Source organism: Castor canadensis, chromosome 3 (assembly GCF_047511655.1).
Source record: "Castor canadensis chromosome 3, mCasCan1.hap1v2, whole genome shotgun sequence".
NCBI lineage: Eukaryota > Metazoa > Chordata > Mammalia > Rodentia > Castoridae > Castor > Castor canadensis.
In genome coordinates this window covers 159,212,678-159,234,155 of record NC_133388.1, presented here as the reverse complement: position 1 = coordinate 159,234,155, position 21,478 = coordinate 159,212,678, and the positions used below count along the sequence as shown (strand labels likewise).

The following is a 21,478-nucleotide window of genomic DNA, read 5'->3' as shown; positions in this document are numbered from 1 at the left end:
TTTTGACATAATGTGTACTCCCATGAAACCATAACCACAATCAAAATACTTATCATTATTTCTTGAAGATATTAACCTTTCCCCATTGAATTGCTTTGGCACCTTTGTTGAAAATCATTTTGGCATATATGTGAAATTTCTGGACTCTGTTCTGTTTCATTGTCTGTGTACGGAGTACTACACTGTCTTCATTATTATTGCTTCACAATTAGTCTTAAAATCAAGCAGTTTAAGTTCTTCAAAGAAAGCTGTCTTTCAGTTAATTTGAACATTTTAGTCCTCAATATTTCTAGTATTTCTTAGTATATTTTAGAATCAGTTTGTCAATTTCTACAAAAAGACTGCTGTGATTATTATACAAATTGTTAAGTCTAGCCGGGCACCACTGGCTCACTCCTGTAATTATAGCTGCTCGGGAGGCAAAGATCAGGAGGCTCGAAGTTTGAGGCCAGCTTGGGAAAAATGAAAACAAGACTCTATCTCAGAAACACCTAACACAAAAGGACTGGTGGAGTGGTTCAAGTAGTAGAGCAGCTGCCTAGCAAGTGTGAAGCCCAAGTTCAAACCCCAGTTCCACCAAAACAAATTGCCTTAAATCTATAGATTGATTTGGAAAGGCCTGACATTTAACAATATTGACTCTTCTGATCCATGAACATGGAATATCTACTTAATTAAGTTTATTTAATTTCCCATGGCAATATTTTGCAGTTTTTGGTGTACTGGTCTTTTACATCTTTTGTCAAATTTGTCCATAAGCATTACAGATTTTATGATACTGAAGGGTATTATTTTCAAATTTCAAACCTTGATTGTCAACTGAAAGTACATAAAATAGTTTATTTTGTATATTGATCTTATATTCCACAACCTTGTTAAATTCACTTAATAGTTCTAGTAGTTTTTTTGTAGATTCCATTGAATTTTCTGCATAGATGATAATGATGGCTGTTAATAAAAATGGTTTAAATTTATTCCTTTCCGATCCATGTGCTATCTGTTTCTTTTCTTTTTCTTTTTTTTGTTGCCGTGGTAGAACCTCAAGTACAATGTTAAATAGAAGTGGTGAGAGTGTATATTCTCTTTTGTTCCTGGATCCTATAAAGAACTCAATCTTTCATCATTAAGCATAATGTTAGCTGAAAACTTTATCAGATTGAGGCAGTTACCATCATTTCTAGTTTGTGGAAAGTTGGGTTTTTTAACTACAAATGAATGTCAGTTCTTGTTCAGTGCTTTTTCTGCATCTGTTGAGATAGCTCATATGCCTTTTGCTTTTAGTACGTTAATGTGGTAACCTGAATTGACTGACTTTTGAACGTTAAGCCAATCTCAACTTCCTGGGATAAATCCCATTTGGTCATAATGCACTGTCCTCTTTATATATTAGGGGATTTGATTGGTATTAATACTTACAGGACTTTTCTATGTATTTCTTGAGGGATACTTGCATATAGATTTTTCTTATGTCTTATTCTGGTTTGAGTATCAGAGTAACAAGGCCTCAGAGAATAAGTTGAAACATGTTCCCTTATCTTCAGTTTTCAGGAAGAATTTGTGTAGAATTCATATTAGCTATTCCTTAAATGTCTGGCACATTTCACCAGCTAAGCCAACTAGATCTGGAGTTTTAATTGTGGGAAGGTTTAAAACACAAATTCAGTTTATTTTAATAGGTAAAGGCTTGTTCAGATTATTTATTCTTGAATAAACTTTGGTAGTTTGCATCTTTCAAGGAATCTGTCCATTTAATTTAAGTTGTTGAAGTTATTAGCCTAAAATGGTTCATTATATTCCTTTCAATGGCTGTAGGGTCTATAGTGATGTCCACTTTCTCATTCCTGATACTGGTACTTTGTGTATTCTTTCTTTTTTCCTCCCTAGCTAGTCTGATTAGAAGTTTGGCAATTTTATTGATCTAAAAAAAAACAAAACAAAACAACTTGTAGCTTTCTCTATTGGTTTTATGGTTCTATTTCCTTTTCTTCAGATCAGAGTTTTACTGTTTTCTCTCTTTTGACTATTCAATAAAAATGTGTTAACCTCACTGTGACTTCATTCATTCATCTATTTATTCAATAAATATTTTCTGAACATCTGGCATGGGGGCAGGCACTGGACTAGTAGCAAACAAAAAATCAGTCTCTTGCCTCATGAAGCTTACAGGATTCCCTTATAATTGCCTATATTAAAGCATATTACTCATTAACCAAGTGACACCAATAAATACACATTTATAAATCAGATGTATAGAACAGGATAATTTTATGAAAAGATATGAAAAACAATAAATAAAGCATAAGGAGAAATTTTCTCCCAGCAAATTAGCAGTTTTTGAAAACCTTGTCTCCTCAAAACATGATAGAGCCTGGCATGGTGGCTCATGCAGGTAATCCCAGCTACCTGGGAGGTGGAGATTAGGAGGATCACAGTTCAAGGCCAACTCAGATAAAAAGTCAGCAAGGTTCCATCTCAACCAAGCCTGGTGGCGTGTGTCTGTCATCCCAGTGAGGCGGGAAACATAAATAGGAAGAATGCGGTCCAGTACTACCTGGGAAAAATGTGAGGCCCTATTCCAAAAGTATTTTTTACTTAGCTAAAATTAAAAAGGGCTGATGGAGTGGTTCAAGTGGTAGAGTGCTGCTTAGCAAGCACAAGGCCCTGAGTTCAACTCCCAGTACCACAAAAACAAAACCAAAAAAAGCCACAATAGAACATAAATTGGTACAAAGTTTTGGTAGATAATTTTGCAATATGCATCAAACGCTTAGCCTTTGACTTAATAAATTTTCTTTTACCTTTTGTTTCTAAGAAAATGACCAGAAATGTAAAGATTTATGCATAAGGGATGTTTGCAACAACCCAATGTGAGCAGTCAAGAATAAAGTGAATAAATTATGATATATATGATAGAATATTATCCAACATTTAAACGACATGTTAAAGGCTTATGAGTAAAGTTTTACTGTAGGATCGCAACTCTATGAAAATGTATCTATATGTATACATTTAAAAAAAAGACTGCAGGGAAATGTACCAAATTGGTTTTAACAATAGTTATCTCTGGGTGATGAGTCATAGAAAATTTTATTTTGTACAACTTCGTTTCTGTACAAACCAATTTTCTACAATGAGCCTGTGTTACTTTTGCAACCAGAAAAAGTATTAAAAGTAAACATACACATTCATAATTATGAAATTAGTTGCCATGGAAAATAGCAAAAATGAGAAAGAAAAAAGAACAATGTAGGAAGTGTCCAGAAATTTGGAGAAAAAAAGATCAGAGAACACTGCTAAGAACAATATATGCAGTTCCAGATGTTGTATCCAAAATACAAACAACAGACAGAGTTTGAGACCTCAATGTAGAGAAGCGATGATGAGTTCTCAGGCATGACTGGAATCTGGGTGGATAGGAACCTAATGTATGACTGTGAAGAGAGCAGGTTAAACACTCTAGATCACAGAGCCTATGTCACAGCCTCTTACTCTCTTCTAGTCATAAAGGTTTTCTGCTGCTCCTCAGCATTGCTATGGAGGCAGTTCCTGCCTCAGGCCCTTTGCAATGGTGCTGCATTCTTTCTGCCTGGCAGGTCTCCTTCCTCTTTGATTGAATGTCACTTTCTTTTTGAAGCATATAGTCTTCTCCACCCCTGCTCCAATACAACAGAAGATCTATAAGGATAGAGATTTAAGCCCTATGTCTACAGCTATATCTGGCACACAATAGAATGAATAAATGGTTATTGCTTACTCCTACTGGAGTGTTTGGTTTAGATGTATAAACATTGCATATCAAGAACCAAGAAGGAGTCACTGAGAATGGAAGACAGCTCTCAGATCTACTTAAGGCTTCTTCTTGCCAGGCTTTTAAAAACCAACTTATAGCTGGGCATGATTGCACATGCCTGTAATTCTAGCACTCGAGAGGCTGAGGCAGGAGGATAGCAAGTTCAAGGCCAACCTGGGCTACATAGTGAGTAGAGGTCAGCCTGGGTGACATAGTGAGCTTATGGTCACTCTATGATATATAGTGAGAAGGAAGGAAGGAAGGGGAAGGGAGAAAAAGAAAGAAAGGAAGAAAAAAGAGAAGAAAGAAAAAGAAGGAAAAGAAAGAAAGACCCCCAGTCCTGAAAAAAAGCCTCTAGGAGGATCTCAGTTCAGCATTCAGCATCCTCTGAGTACAGATATTCAGCTAGTTATGAATCCAATCAATCATTCTTTCACCCAGTGCACATTTCTCCATCTGGTCCCCAAGGCTTGGGGTTCTGTTTAGTAGAACTCAAATGTTGATTTCAAGTCTAGATAGCTGCCACCACATTTTCCCACGCCTGGCTGGCCTACTAAATGAGATGTTACTCTGATATGACTCATTGTTAGTGACCGCAGAAAATGTGGATGCTCATTTTGTTCCCTTGTCTCTAAGTGCATAGAAGTAGGTATCAGCTGGGTCTGGGAACTCACTTTCTAAGAGTCGGAGCTGACCTAAGTGGAAGGACTTGCCAGGGAGCAGGTGTGCATCCTGTCACTGGGGTTCAGTAAGTCCAGGATGGATGATGGCACGGTGATGACATCCTAAGCTGGATAACTGAGAGGCTGTGATTCATGCACGCAGCCCCTCACAACAGTAAGGGCACATTTCAGGCTTTAGGGGGGTAGAGGGGCTCTGCAGGCTAACGGTGCCCTGGCCAGGAAGGCTGACAATGGATTCTCTCTAGTTTTTCTATTGCTGAGTCAGGATAAACTTATTTCCTTCTTGTGGGTTCCATGGTGTAATGGTGAACACACTCTGAATCCTGCCATCTGAGTTCAAATCTCAGTGGAACCTTACTCATTTAGCTTTGGAAAAGCCGTTTTCTGCTACCACTTACAATGGTTTCCTTCTTGAGTTTCGCTTTGAATGCAGGCATCAAATATTCATGCAGTATCTCAGTCTGTGCACTTAATAACCTTTCTATGTGAACAGTAAGGTAGAAATGTGCACCCCGTCATCAACGGAGTCTGAAAAACAATGAGCAGAATGACCTCAAAGCCAGAAAATAAGAAGCAACATGAAAAGACCAGTGTATGCAATCAACTTCCCACAGCGAGGTGGCATTGGATGAGCAAGCATCGGGCATGAAACCCACAGTCCCTTGTCACCAAAGACGTGAATCCCTGTCCAGTGCACTGAGGTCCTCTCTTCCTTTCTAGTGAAAAGACCCTGGACACCTAAAAGCATTCTTTCTCAGGCTTGGTTCAAGAGTAGGGGTTTCAAATTAGTCTTCAGAAAGTCTTGTTAGCCATATGATCCAGCAACTCTACTTCTAGGTATACACCTGAAAGACCTGGAAGCAGGGACACCAACAGATATTTGTCACCCATGTTTACAGCAGCACTGTTTGCAACAGCTGAAAGGTGGAAGTAACCAAAGCATCCAAAATGTGGCTTATCCACACAGTGGAATACCATTCAGCCTTAAAAAGGAAGGGGATTCTGACACAAACTACAATATGTATGCATTATTCAGGGATGAACCCTGAAGATATTATGCTAAGTGAAATAAACCAGACACAAAAGGACAAATACTATACAATTCTACCTATAGTCATTACCCTAGAGTAGTCAAGTCCACAGACAGAAAATGGAACAGTGGTTGCAGGGCTGGGACGTATGTATTTGTCAGGAAGTAAGGAGTTAGTGTTTTTATTTATTTATTTTTATGTGGGACCAGGGTTTGAACTCAGGGCTTTGCATTTGCAAAGCAGGCACGCTACTGCTTGAGCCACACCACCAGTTCATTTTGTTCTAGTTATTTTGGAGATGATGTCTTGTAAACTATTTGCCCAGATTGGCCTTGAACTGTGATCCTCCTGATCTCAAGTTCTGAAGTAGCTAGGATTACAGGGGCTAGCCACTGGCGCCCAGCAAAAGTTAATGCTTAATGAGCACAGAGTTTTAGTTTGGGGTGATGACAAAAGTTCTGGAGATGGACAGTGCTGATGGTTACACACCCATGTGAATGTACTTACCACCACTGAAGTGTACACTTGGTAGTGGTTATGCTGGAGGTATGGCTTAAGTGGTGCAATGCCCCAAGTTTCAAACCCCAGCATCACCTCCTCCCCAAAAAGTTACAATGGCAAACTTCACATCATAAATATTTTATCACGGTAAAAAAAAAAAAAAAACCTTGCTAATATTTTGCAAATTGATAGTAAATGTGTGTTTCCACTCTTCCTCCCTCTAAAAGATGTTCAGACTGATTTGGACAGCTTGTTTTAGCAGAAGGAATTGATATTAAAAAGTGATGCTTTTTTTAAAATAACACATCTTTTAAATTATATTATTTATTCAGGAACATAAAGCTCTAATTATGTATGTATTTTGGCTTAATCATAAATTAATCATTCTTGGGATATTACATTGACTAGAACACCTTTTTCAGACAAAAATTACATATTGGATTGCTAATTGGATTAGCTTTCAAGTATACTTTTGGTTAGACATAGAGACTGAAATGTAAGGCACTGAGTAGTTGGTTTTTTTGTGATGTGTATAAGAAATGGAAAAAAAATTATTTTAAAAATCTTTCAACCTCATAGTAGCAGCCAGGCAGCCCTGGCCAGAAGCTGTGATGCCTCTGTAGTTACTAATGGGGTGACTACCTTCATGACCAGCTGCCACTTCCACCCTGTGTTTCTGTCCTTGTCACTGGTCCCTACTTCTCAGTGCTTGTTTTTGTGTCTGCCACAGATCTGTGGCACTCAAGTGTCTCAATTCTTACCAGCAAAGCACTCTGAGTGTCTTTTATCTCTTGACCTCTTCGGGTCTGGCTCCTGCCCACCCACAACTATGGTGGGAAGGTGACCCTTGTAAGAGACAGAGCACCCCAACGTTGCTTGCCCAAACCCTTCAGCTTTCCCAGCCCGCTGCTCTGCCCACACGTTGGGGTGACCAGATTCTGACAGTGCCCAAAGATAGCTGAACTGCTGGCGTCCAGCCTAGCTGGTGAGACCTCCCAGCTGGATGAGCCCTGCCCTGCCTGCAAGCCAAACCTCCTTTCCCAGGCATCTTCACAACGGAATCTACTTCCACTGCAAGGCTCCTTGCTTACACAATCCTCAGATTTGGAATTCTCTACATCCCAAGGAATTCAGGGCTAGAAGATGCCCTGGGGCAAGTGGGGCGGGTGTTGGAGAACAAGTGACTCCTCCAAGGGTGAGCTCCTGAACACTGCACAGTTCTCCTCCAGTCCTCAGCTCACTGATGCAGTGCTTCTACCTGCTCTAGTCTAGCGTGTCTCCTGCCCTTATCTCCTGCCGGGAGTCTTGTCTGCTTCACACGGTGGGTCTGGGTCGTCACTCACATAACTCCTGGCACTTTGACTGAGCAGCTCTGTGTGTGTTTAACTTGTGTTCCCCAACTTCTAATGGAAGCCTTGAATATTTTATGCATCTTTAAGCTTATCCCAGGTATGTAGCATATGCTCAATAAATAATAAAAGTCTTTGAAGGCAGTATCTTTTACAAGAACTTCCTTAGCTCCAGGCAATTTGCTGGATGAATTTTAGTCTTCTGTGAGACAATGCTGTGCAGTAGGCAGTATTATCATCCCTGTTACAGTTGAGGAAACAGGCATAAAATAACTTGCCCAAGACCATCCAGAGAAAAAGCAGAGGAGCTGGGATTTGAACCAGGAGTACAGGGGCCCCCTTGACGGGGAGAGCTGACTCAGCAACCACAGTTCTCCAGCCACCACCACAGCCAGACTGCTGTTTCATAGTTTACAATGTTCAGAAGGGAAGGGAGACTGGAATAAAGCAGTCCATGCATGCATGCATTCTCTCCATAAACAAAACAAATAACAACTGTGTACCACTCATATGCCAGGCACATGTGCCAGGCATAGACATCTAAACCCCTGTCTGGGTCAAATTTTGGTATGTCTTTCCTCCTCCTGAAGCCCCATCTCACCCTTCTTTGCCTGCTGAATGACAGCTCCATTTTCAAGATCCAGCCAAGGTCCCTTCCACCCCCCCCAGAAGGACTTTGCTTCCTTCATCTCTATTGGCTCATGATTGGGGCTCCCAAAATGTATGTTTTTGACTTAATGTGCCCTTGACTGTTCCATACTTCCCCTGTCTCCAGCCCCAGTGTTTATAAACTGTTGATATTAAGGGAATGAAAAATAAGAGAGAATTTTATGTTTAAAGGTATCTAAAGGGATGCTTAAAACTTACAGGTGCATCCTGCTTTGCATAACGAATGAATTTTATTTTTTAATGTATTTTTATGGCTGCAGTTTAGAAAGAGTGGAGCACATGAACATTTTATGAATTAAACCCCTATTTTCTCATTGATGTATGTTTCAGAGATGCCTTATCTTATTCAAAATTGCTCTTAAACATCACTTTTAAAACACTGGACCCTAACACTTTAAAAACAAACTTCTCTCAAGTGACCCTCCATGTAGCAGGCTAATCATCCACAGACCATCCTAAAGTGCTCCTGTATGCCTTTATATTTAAAAGAACACTTTTAGAATGCTTTTATAGAACTAATGATCACCTTTAATTTATAGATTTTTATGTTCCAATTTTGGGAGCTAAAATGAATTCTGATTTTATGTGTATGGTTAAACTTAAATAGAACTAAACAGCTCCAACAAAAATTGAGCAGTTTTCTGCAAAATGCCATCCACCTATCCCTGCCCCACTGCAAAGAAACCACATTCAGTTCTTTTTGGCTCAGCGATTTTCTGTTACTTGTGTGGAGTCAGAGCTGGAGCCCACAAGCCACAAAGCTTCAGGGAAGGTATTCCTCAAACCCTGTTAATACTGTTGGACAGAGCTAGGCTGAGGCAGCAGGAAAGAAAATAGTCTGCTTGTCAGCGTGCTCAGGGGATGCTGGAAGAACACGCCCACACACAGTCTCCGACAAAAAAAATGCCTTCATCAAGTACATTGAATGGTGATGCTAAGACAGACAAGGCTGTGGTCTTAGGGCTATTTAGAAAGGGCTGCCAGAGATGATATGATCCTATACCTTAAAGACCCAAAAAACTCTACTCAAAAGCTCCTAGACACCATCAACAGCTATAGCAAGGAAGCAGGATATAAAAATCAACACAGAAAATCATTAGCATTTCTATACACTAATAATGAACAAACTGAAAAAGAATATATGAAAACAATTCCATTTACAATAGCCTCAAACAAAATCAAATACCTAGGAGTAAACTTAACAAAGGATGTGAATAACCTCTACAAGGAAAACTGTAAACTCCTGAAGAAAGAGATTGAGGAAGACTACAGAAAGTGGAGAGATCTTCCATGCTCATGGATTGGTAGAATCAACATAGTAAAAATGTCTATACTCCCAAAAGCAATCTACATGTTTAATGCAATTGCCATCAAAATCCCCAACATTCATCAAAGAGATTGAAAAATCTACCGTTAAATTTATTTGGAAACACAAGAGGCCATGAACAGCCAAGGCAATACTCAGTCAAAAGAACAATGCTGGAGGTATCACAATACCTGACTTCAAACTATATTACAAAGCAATAACAGTAAAAACAGCATGGTACTGGCACAAAAACAGACATGAAGACCAGTGGAACAGAACAGAGGACCCGGATATGAAGCCACACAACTATAACCAACTTATCTTTGACAAAGGAGCTAAAAATATACGATGGAGAAAAGACAGCCTCTTCAACAAAAACTGCTGGGAAAACTGGTTAGCAGTCTGCAAAAAACTGAAACTAGATCCATGTATATCACCCTATACTAATATTAACTCAACATGGATCAAGGATCTTAATATCAGACCCCAAACTCTAAAGTTGGTACAGGAAAGAGTAGGAAATACTCTGGAATTAGTAGGTATAGGTAAGAACTTTCTCAATGGAACCCCAGCAGCACAGCAACTAAGAGATAGCATAGACAAATGGAACTTCATAAAACTAAAAAGTTTCTGCTCAACAAAAGAAATGGTCTCTAAACTGAAGAGAACGTCCACAGAGTGGGAGAAAATATTTGCCAGCTATGCATCAGACAAAGGACTGATAACCAGAATATATAGGGAACTCAAAAAACTAAACTTTACCAAAATTAATGAACCAATAAAGAAATGGGCAAGAGAACAAAACAGAACTTTCTCAAAAGAAGAAATTCAAATAGCCAAAAAACACATGAAAAAATGCTCACCATCTCTAGTCATAAAGGAAATGCAAATCAAAACCACACTAAGATTCTACCTCACCCCTGTTAGAATAGCCATCATCCAAAACACCACCACCAACAGGTGTTGGCGAGGATGTGGAGACAAAAGAACCCTTATACACTGCTGGTGGGAATGCAAACTAGTACAATTACTCTGGAAAAAAATTTGTAGGCTTCCTAAAAATCTAAATATAGATCTGCCATATGATCCAGCAGTCCCACTCCTGGGGATATACCCAAAGGAATGCAACACAGGTTACTCCAGAGGCACCTGCACACCCATGTTTGTTGCAGTGCTATTCACAATAGCCAAGTTATGGAAACAACCAAGATGCCCCATTACTGATGAATGGTTCAAGAAAATGTGGTACTTATACACAATGGAATTTTAGTCAGCCATGAAGAAGAATGAAATCTTATCATTTGCAGGTAAATGGATGGAACTGGAGAACATCATCTTGAGTGAGGTTAGCCAGGCCCAGAAGACCAAAAATTGTATGTTTTCCCTCATATGCAGACATTAGATCAAGGGCAAACACAACAAGGGGATTGGACTTTGTTCACATGATGAGGCGAGAGAACACAAGAGAGGTATGAGGATAGGCAAGAAACCCAAAAAAACCAAGATAGCATTTGATGTCCTCAATGCAAAGGAACTAATGCAGAAACTTTAAAGCGACAGAGGCCAATAGGAGAAGGGGACCAGGAACTAGAGATAAGGTCAGTTCGAGAAGAATTAATTTAGAATGTAACACATATGTACAGGAAAGCAATGCGAGTCAACTCCCTGTATAGCTATCCTTATCTCAACTAGCAAAAACCCCTGGTCCTTCCTATTATTGCTTATACTCTCTCTTCAACAAAATTAGAGATAAGGGCAAAATAGTTTCTGCCTGGTAGTGAGGGAGTGGGGGCAGAGGGAGGGGGCGGGGGGAAAGGGAAGGGACACAGGGAAAGGGGGAGAAATGACCCAACCATTGTATGCACATATGAATAAAAGAAATAAAAAAAAAAAAAAAAAAGAAAAAGAAAGGCCTGCCAGAGGAGGATTGAGAGCAGAAGGTATTAGATCCTCATGACATAATCCTGTGTAATCTATGTTTCAGAAATTTCCACAGCCACAGTCCCATAAGCAATAGCACCAAATGTGTGTGTGTAACTTACTTGTGCATGTTTTTTGATCTGGATTAAGAGAAAATCCTTCACGGCACCGGCACAAGTAGGAGCTATCAGCATTTACACATTCGTGTTCACATCCGTGGTTTTCTGAGGCACAGTAGTCCACAGCTGTAGAAAATAACACAGTCACAGTGTAATTAGTACTACAACAGAGAAGAAGGGACAACTAGGATGGAAGTATATTTACAACAAAAATTAAACCAGGGTTAATATTGCTGCCCCCCCCCGCAAAGAGTATAGATAAATAAATAAATACAAATACAAGGCCTCTTCAAAAAAACAAAAATCAGAAGTCTAGATCAGATCATTCAGATCAGAAATAGATACAAATCAAAATGACCACAAGGCACACTGACACCTATTAAACTAGCAAAAATAAAGAAGAGATAAAACTCAGTGGGAGCTGGGGGTACAGCTCAGTGGTAGAGCACATGAAGAAGACCCTGGGTTTGGCCCCCAGCACCACAAAAACAAACAAAAAACCCCAACAGCAGCAAGGCAGCATTCATGGTGGACAGCATTACAAATGGATAAAAATCCTTAGGGAAAGCAAATTTGACAATGTTCATCCTGGAAATGTGACAAAGAAACAACTTTAAAAAGGAGTGGAATTAATTACATGTATTAAACTATTCATATCAGCATTATTTATAATTACAAAAAGTCTAGAAAATAAGATGAACCTATAATAAAGGTAAATAGTTTAGTATCAGGAGAAAATGCATTGCCCTATTTTTCATTAATTCCACAAATATTTACTGAGTGTTTACTGTGGGCCAGGCTTTAGGTATTGGGGATAAAGAAAATAACAAATGAGAGATGAGGCGCTTACATTTGAGTGGTGGTGGTGGTAGGAACAGACACAAGATAAAGTAAATCGGTAAATAACACAGTCCATTAGAAGATGGAGAATGTTCCGGAGAAAAATGAAAAGAGCAAAGAGGAAGAATAGGGAGGATGTGGTATCATGGAGGGGGGCCAGAAGAGGCCTCTCTAAGGAGGTAGTTGGGCAGAGTCCTGACTGAGTACCAACCATAAAGCCCTCTGGAAGAGAGCATCCCAGGCCAAAAAACAAGTGCAAAGTCTGCTTCGCTGGAGGAACAGAAAAGAGGCAAAAGTGGAGCGCGTTAGAAGCAGGAGATGAGAATGGTGCACCCAGGAGGGACCCACAGGCCACTGTGAGGACTTCAGCTTCTGCTATCAGTGAGTTGGGAGTCCCTGGAGGATTCTGAATAGAGGAGTCAAGAATTTATGATGGAGGACAAGTGACAGTGGAAAGCCAGCCAGGAGATCACTACAGTGAGGAATGCGAGGCCTACACCAGCATAGGGAGTGGAAGGAAGGAAGTATTCTGGAAGTTACGGGTTGAATTGTGTCCCCTAAAATAAACTGTAGTCCTGACCCCTGGTATCTGCGGCTTTATTTGGAAACAGGGTCTTTCCAGAACTAATCAAATTAAAATGAGGGTAGGCCCTAACCCACTATGACTGATGTCTCATACGAAGAGGAGAATATCATGTGAAGGCTGACATTGAGATTGGAGTGATTCAGCTGCCACCAGCAGAAGTGAGGCACAGCAAGGAGGGATCCCATTACGAGTTTCAGAGGCAGCGTGGCCCTGCTGACACTTTGGCGCTACATTTCTAACCACCTATACTGTGCGACATGGATGTTGTCTTAAGCCTCGCAGCTTATGGTGCTTTGTGGTGGCAGTATTAGCAAATGGAAACACCAGGCATATGTTGAAGGTGGGGTCAACAAGATTTCTGCTGGATAGAGGTGAAGCCAGAGAAAAAGAGGAATTAAGGCTGACTCTGGGGATTCTGGAGTGACCAGCTGAAAGGCTGATGCTGCCATGAACTGAGATGGGGAAGGTACAGATGGAGCAGGTTTTATGGAGGAGGAGCAGGTTTTATGGAGGAAGAACAGGAGTTCCACTTGGGACACTAGGCTGACATTAACATTATAATTATGAGGACTTAATTGTAAATAGAAAGATAAATAATATCTGGTGAAAAAGTAGATCTCAAAATTGTATTTGCACAGTGATTAGATCATTTTCCAAGGCAGAGCCTGGAAATGATAAATAAGAAAGCTTGCTCTGCTAAGGTGGTAGAATTATGGATAACTTTCTTCCTTTAATAAAAGTTTTGTGCTATAATGCTTTAAGACACACTCCTATCAAAAAGGAAACAGAATCTAAGAAATTAATACACATGTACAGTTTTTAAAAGGAAAATCATGCATGGAGAAGGTAATGCACATTTAACATACTAATTAAAAGGTACAAAGGGAAAAACCTAGAGTTTTTGAAGGGTAATAGCCTGTGTTGTGATCATTCTTTTGCTTCCAGGCTTCATTTAGTTTTGGTTCAAATGCCAATGGTGGTGTGCATATCTGTAATCCCTGCACTTGGGAGGCTGAGGCAGAAAGACCAAGAGTTTGAGAACAATCTGAGCTACATAGTGTGACCCTGCTTTAAATAAAGGTTTCAGCACAAGAGGCCACGAATAGCCAAGGCAATACTCAGTCAAAAGAACAATGCTGGAGGTATCACAATACCTGACTTCAAACTATATTACAAAGCAATAACAATAAAAACAGCATGGTACTGGCACAAAAACAGACATGAAGACCAGTGGAACAGAATAGAGGATCCAGATATGAAGCCACACAACTATGAGCAACTTATCTTTGACAAAGGAGCTAAAAATATACGATGGAGAAATAGCAGCCTCTTCAACAAAAACTGCTGGGAAAACTGGTTAGCAGTCTGCAAAAAACTGAAACTAGATCCATGTATATCACCCTATACCAAGATTAACTCAAAATGGATCAAGGATCTTAATATCAGACCCCAAACTCTTAAGTTGATACAAGAAAGAGTAGGAAATACTCTGGAGTTAGTAGGTATAGGTAAGAACTTTCTCAATGAAACCCCAGCAGCACAGCAACTAAGAGATAGCATAGATAAATGGGACCTCATAAAACTAAAAAGCTTCTGTTCATCAAAAGAAATGGTCTCTAAACTGAAGAGAACACCCACAGAGTGGGAGAAAATATTTGCCAATTATACATCAGATAAAGGACTGATAACCAGAATATACAGGGAACTTAAAAAACTAAATTCTCCCAAAACTAATGAACCAATAAAGAAATAGGCATGTGAACTAAACAGAACTTTCTCAAAAGAAGAAATTCAAATGGCCAGAAAACACATGAAAAAATGCTCACCATCTCTAGCAATAAAGGAAATGCAAATTAAAACCACACTAAGATTCCACCTCACCCCTGTTAGAATAGCCATCATCAGCAACACCACCAACAACAGGTGTTGGCAAGGATGCGGGGAAAAAGGAACCCTCTTACACTGTTGGTGGGAATGTAGACTAGTACAACCACTCTGGAAAAAAATTTGGAGGCTACTTAAAAAGCTGGACATCGATCTACCATTTGATCCAGCAATACCACTCTTGGGGATATACCCAAAAGACTGTTACTCCAGAGGCACCTGCACATCCATGTTTATTGCGGCACTATTCACAATAGCCAAGTTATGGAAACAGCCAAGATGCCCCAGCACTGACGAATGGATTAAGAAAATGTGGTATCTATACACAATGGAATTTTATGCAGCCATGAAGAAGAACGAAATGTTATCATTCGCTGGTAAATGGATGGAATTGGAGAACATCATTCTGAGTGAGGTTAGCCTGGCCCAAAAGACCAAAAATCGTATGTTCTCCCTCATATGTGGACATTAAATCAAGGGCAAACACAAAAAGGGGATTGGACTATGAGCACATGATAAAAGCGAGAGCACACAAGGGAGGGGTGAGGATAGGTAAGACACCTAAAAAACTAGCTAGCATTTGTTGCCCTTAATGCAGAGAAACTAAAGCAGATACCTTAAAGCAACTGAGGCCAATAGGAAAAGGGAACCAGGAACTAGAGAAAAGGTTAGATCAAAAAGAATTAACCTAGAAGGTAACACCCACGCACAGGAAATCAATGTGAGTCAATGCCCTGTATAGCTATCCTTATCTCAACCAGCAAAAACCCTTGTTCCTTCCTATTATTGCTTATACTCTCTCTACAACAAAATTAGAGATAAGGGCAAAATAGTTTCTGCTGGGTATTGAGGGGGGGAGCGGGAGGGGGTGGAGTGGGTGGTAAGGGAGGGGGTGGGGGCAGGGGGGAGAAATGAACCAAGCCTTGTATGCACATATGAATAATAAAAGAAAAATGAAAAAAAAAAAAAAAGAACTTTCTTACCTCACTTAAAAATAAATAAATAAATAAATAAAGGTTTCAGTTTAAAGTATATTGTTTTTGTAACTTCATCTCTCTGAATAGTTCTCCTAGTACCTCTCTAAACTTTCTAATAGCACCTAATATTTGTGGGTTTAATACAAAAGTTGTTAGGTGGGAACAAGATATTCACATTGCTTCAAGGTCTGAATCTCATGGGATATTAGTCATTATTGGATGTGAGTCCTAAAATATTGAGCTAGTACCTTCCGAATGTTAACTTCTCATCTTTTAAGAACCAATGAAAGATTAACAATGGTGTTGGGGGCTTTAAGATTAAGGAGTATTAAGCCCTGGCACATGACCCAGTCTGTGTGTCATCAGAGTTGACCATGCTGTGCCTCACATGGTTCTGTGTTAACTGTTGGCAATTATTCCCACTTTCAGATTTCTCCTACTAGGCCTCACTCACCATCTTGAAAACCTCCAACTCCTGATATGGGTGTCTGCTGTCAGTCAGCCTATCCTATTTCTGGCCACCCACTTCTTAGTGTCTCCTCTGAGAGAGGAACTGCTAACTGACTTCCAAGTTCTAGGATATTGGTGTTGTTACAATGATGAGTGGTTAGGTCACTACACCAAAAAAGACAGAAACCCAGACTCTACCATTCTTTTGAGCTTCTCTTTCACTTCATATGGTATAATCTCTGAGTCCAGCAATTTCTGTTCCTTAGACGGTCCACTTTGAATTATGCTGGCCCCATAATTTAGACTGGGGAGAAGTTGGAGGCTTTGCTTAAGCCTCATAAGCCACACACTCAAAACTCACCTTTTCCCAGAATGCTTATAGAATGGTCTGAATGGCTATGATGGCCTGAGTATTTAAAAAGACAAACAAAAAACATTGTATAGAAGCAGCTTTAAAAACTGACCTTTGCTTAGTCAACTCTTGGTCAATCCATGCCTGCCTTCCCTATAACACTCTGGGACTTGGAGCCTGACCTGCTAGATGCTCAAGGAAGCTAGAGTGCCTGGGCTTTGGAACACAGGCACTTCTCTCATTGGCTGGGTCATGTGCTTACAAATCAGGCTTGGTAGAACACCTGTGCTCTAGAACATCTGTGCACTTCTTCCAACTGACCAAGTCATTTCGTTTGTTTATAAAGCATAGGTTCTCAATCAGGTCTGTGAACAAGCGGCATCAACTACTATTTGAAAAGTTGTCTGTAATGTCAAGTCTGGGGTCCAACCCCAGATCATCTGAATCAGAGACGCTGAGTGTGGGGCCCAGGAATATGTATTTTAGCAAGCCTTCCAGGGAATTCTGATGTATGTTAAAATTTGAGAGCCACTGTTAAAAAGAGGCAAAGTTGCTTTTGTTTCTAAACCAATGCCATTTGTGTATGAATTACATTGGAATTAATTTAAATATAATAAGCACTAAGAGAGATTGGGTGCTTTAAAAAAATAAAAATAAAGTTGAGATGATTTGTTAACCAAAATCGCTGTAGACTGGGCGTGAGTTTTTCATTAATATTTACAGACAGTCCTGAGATTTTACAGACATCTTCAAATACCTTGTTCCAACTTAAAGAATCCCAAACTAAAAACTGTGAACAAGATATTATGGGTATGATTTATGTAGCAAAGATTTTTAAATGCCATATTTTCCTTCAAATCTATCTAATTAGTATTTGAAGGTACTACTAAAAAGTAATTGTCGTAAAATGTACATTTATGTGTTTTAAATAAAAATAATTTCTGGGTGCCTGTGGCTCATGCCTATAATCCTAGCTACTCAGGAAGCAGAGTTCAGGAGGATTGCAGTTTGAAGTCAGCCAGGGCAAATGGTTCATGAAACCCTATCTTGAAAAAACTCTACACAAAACAAGGCTGATGGAGTGACTTAAGTGGTAGAGTGCTCACCTAGCAAGTGTGAGGACTTGAGTTCAAACCCCAGTGCTGCCAAAAAAACAAAAAACAAAAAACACTGTGCTTTTGTTCTTTGTGTGCACAGCTCCTCTCTGAACTGAAGGGGAGAAAAGCAGGATTCAGCATTGCTGCATCCCAAGACCCTGGTCTATAAAATTCCAGAGTGTCATAGCCACCCACTCACTGCCAGGCCACTGAGAACAGTAGAAGAGGTCATTAATGCAGTAGCTGACACAGAGGAACCCATTTCCAGGCATGTGAACCTCAGAGTGTTTTAAAGCTATTCAACCCTGACATCCTTTGCCATATTTTATTGGCTCATTGCATAATTTCCTTGGTTGCAAAATTGTACTTTTAAAGAGGAAGACTAAGGTTAGGGGGTGGATGTATGGAAGTGATCTTTGTGTGTAACTCAGCAATGCCTCTATTGTTCCAAGTCCTCATCTGCTTCAACAAAATCCTTTCTCAGTCATTTCTGCCTGGAATTTCTACATGCTGCTTCACAAATGGAAAGAGTACAGTAATTTCCTGGCTGTCGCTCCAGATCACAAAGTGCTAAGATCCCAGGGTCGGAAGTACATCTTGCCACGTTCAGTCTTTGCCCAATGTGTGAGAAATCACTCAGCTGTCTTCAAGGATAAATAATACTTTGGTGCAAGGTAATAAAAACTAAGATCAACATTTCTGATTCATAATCTGCTCACATTCCAAGGTTTCCTCAGCAGAGATCCATCTGCAGAAACAGGATATTTTAAAGAGAAGCATTTGGTTTTAAATTTGTTGATGGCAAAGAAAGAAAAACCAAATGCATCATTTAGAGAAATGGTAGAACCACTTTACTTGCTGAGCATACATTAGACATACACATAAAGTCAGACTCACCAAATCCTCCTCCTCAAGGATGGACTGGGATGGATTGTTTTTTAAGGAGGGGGGTGGTGGTACTGGGGTTCGATTTCAGGTCTTCGTGCTCGCTAGTCAGGCGCTTTACCACCTGAGCCACACCTCCAGCCCATGAATTAATTTCTTTATGCAGGATTTAAAACCTCAGAGGTTTTTCGTTGCGTTTGATAACAACAGGGGAGTGTTACGGGCTGAGATGTGTCCTCCACAACTTTGTATCTTTTTTTTTTTTTTTACATTTCAGGAAAATTTTATTATTCAGAATTTATGAAGAATTTACTTTCCCCTTTGCCTCAAGTTCTCAATCCTAAGCAGCTCTCCAAATGGCTTGCTTTCTCATTCTAGCTTTCTGCTCAAAGACAGAGATTTCCTGAGCACCTAAATAAAATAGCATCTTTACAACTTTGTATCTTAAAGCCATAACCCCCAACTGCTCAGCATGTGACTGTATATGGAGAGGGAATTTTTATTTTTATTTATTTATGTATATTATTGTTGTGCTAGGAGTACATTGTGACATTTACACAAGTTCTTACAACATATGATAGTTAAATTCACCCCCACCATTATTCTCTTTTATCTCCTCTCCCCTCATTTCTGGAATAGTCTCAACAGGCCTCATTTTTCCATTTGCATACATGTGTATAAAATATTTGTACCTCACTCACCTTCCTACGTATTCTCCCTACATCCTCCTCCCTCCCACTTGCATCAACCCCCCACCCCCAAATGACATTTTGTATATTTAAGATAGCTATACAGGGAGTTTCCTTGTGACATTTCCATGTATATATGTATTATAACCCAAATTAGTTCATCCCCTCTATTTTTATTCTTTGTACCTTAGTCTCCTTTTTATGGTGATTTAGACAGGTTTAAAAATTCTATATTCATTCTTATATAGGAAGTACATCAACTACATTCACTTTCTTAACTTCCTTCTTTTACCCTCCCTCTCTTATATGTGACCTTCCCTTAGTGTGACTTATTTTCATAACATTTCTGTGTTTGTATTAGGTCTATCTTCTACATATGAAGAAAACATGCAGCTTTCGGCCTTCTGAACCTGGCTGACTTCACTTAAGATGATGTTCTCTGGTTCCATCCATTTATCTGCAAATGATAAAATTTCATTCTTCTTTGTGGCTGAATAAAATTCCATGTGTATAAGTACTACATTTTCTTAATCCATTCATCAGTAGTAGGGCATCTTGGTTGTTTCCATAGCTTAGCTATTGTGAATCCATAAGGTGGTAGAATTATAGATAACTTTCTTCCTTTAACAAAAGTTTCATGCTATAATGCTTTAAGACACACTCATATCAAAAAGGAAATAGAATCCGAGAAATTAATACACATATACAGTTTTTAAAAGGAAAATCATGCATGGAGACGGTAATTGCAATACGCAAAAATTGGTTTTTGATCAGTCATCTCAGATGAGAAAGATGTAGCTGAGAATGATGGCTCAAGTCTGTAGTCTTAGTTACTTGGGAGGCAGAGATTGGGAGGATAGAGGTTCAATATCAGCCCAGGCAAAAAGTTTGTAAGACCCCATCTCAACCAATGACTGGGCATGGTGGCATGTGCCTATCACCCCAGAAATGCGGAAAGCACAAATAGGAGGTTTGCAATCCAGGCCAGCCTGTCCAAAAAGCAAGACCCTACCTCCAAAGTAAACAGAGCAAAGAGGGCTGGGGGTGTAGCTCAAGCAGCAGAGCACCTGCCTAGCAAGTACAAAGCCGAGTTCAAACCCCAGTACTGCCAAAAAGTAATAATTATAACCAATGCAAAAAGAGCTGGCAGACTGGCTCAAGTGGTAGAGCACCTACCTAACAAGTGTAAGGCCCTGGGCTCAAACTCTAGAACAGCCAAAACTAAAAATGTACTGTGAGTCCATTATGAAAGATGAAAAATAAAGGTGGTTCTGTCCTCAAGGGTTTACAATTCACTTGAGCAGATGAGAGGTAAACAGGATTAAAGCTGTCAGTGAGCATCAGGTGAAAGTGTGTAGCAGAAAGTTAACCCTTAAAGACACAGAAAAATGGTCTGCGAATGGCAATTAACATAGCTTTGGTGGCACCAGCTAATGAATTACAAATACAGGGGACTCAAGTAAAGCAAAAAGAGGACCTTAGCTGGTCAGCAATAAATTCAATATTGTCAGCAGTGGATTGAGTAGTCACAGAGATGGGACTCTGGTACTCAAATGTCATGTTCCACCAACTCAAACACATGGAAATGTTGAATAAAAAGACCTCAGTCAGTGGCTAAATACTGAATTTCCATGCAAGTCACAGTTACAATTTTGGCATAAGCCAATGTACTAGAACTACTTCTATGGACATCATGGCACAGGTTCACCAGTAGCTTGACATGGTTAACTTCTGCCAAACTTCAACTGAATAGTTTAGACCTGCTGTCCCCCCCAACCCCCAACCACCCACTCTGCCATATTCCTGGCTTCCTGTTGTCTTTGTATCCCTCACACTTGGCAGACCACATGGCAAAAAGCTACAAAATGTTTGCTGAGGTGAATCAGTGATTCAGCCCTCTGGCTTTTTTCCTAAGCTCTGTTCCTTTTGGCCTTCCTGAAGCATGCCATTAATATTGACCCAACTTAGAAATCTCTTCCCTGTCATATCGCATGATTCTTCTGATGCACTGTCTTTTCCTCTCCTCCTCTCTCCTCTTTCTATCTGCTCCTCCCCCAGCCTCAGACTGACCCTTCAAGGATACTTTCCTGCCCTCACTTCTTTCTGCTCTCTGCATGCAGGTGCAGTCCAATGCCTGGTCTTCCACTCGCTTCTCACTCCATGTTTCGCTCATGGCCTGGGAATGATTTACCAAAGGTGTTATAATGATAACGACCAGTGCCTGGTGTCTATTTGGACCTTTACTCAATATCTATTCCCAAAACCTCATGTGGAAGATATAATTACTCCATGTTATGAGTGAGAAAACTGAGGCTTGGAGAGTAAGTGACTTAGACACAAGTTTAGAAAG

The 21,478-nt window shown here is 39.9% G+C and overlaps 1 protein-coding gene across 12 annotated transcripts in view; it reads right to left on the bottom strand.

Moving 5' to 3' along the window:
• The window catches only part of Matn2 (matrilin 2), a 132,616-nt gene that overhangs the window by 40,703 nt on the left and 70,435 nt on the right, over nt 1–21,478 (bottom strand). For all 12 annotated transcript variants that reach the window (XM_074068892.1, XM_074068883.1, XM_074068885.1 and 9 more), the window contains one exon: nt 11,372–11,494. In XM_074068892.1, coding sequence (XP_073924993.1) covers nt 11,372–11,494 — 123 coding nt within the window. The remainder of the gene's footprint in view (nt 1–11,371; nt 11,495–21,478) is intronic.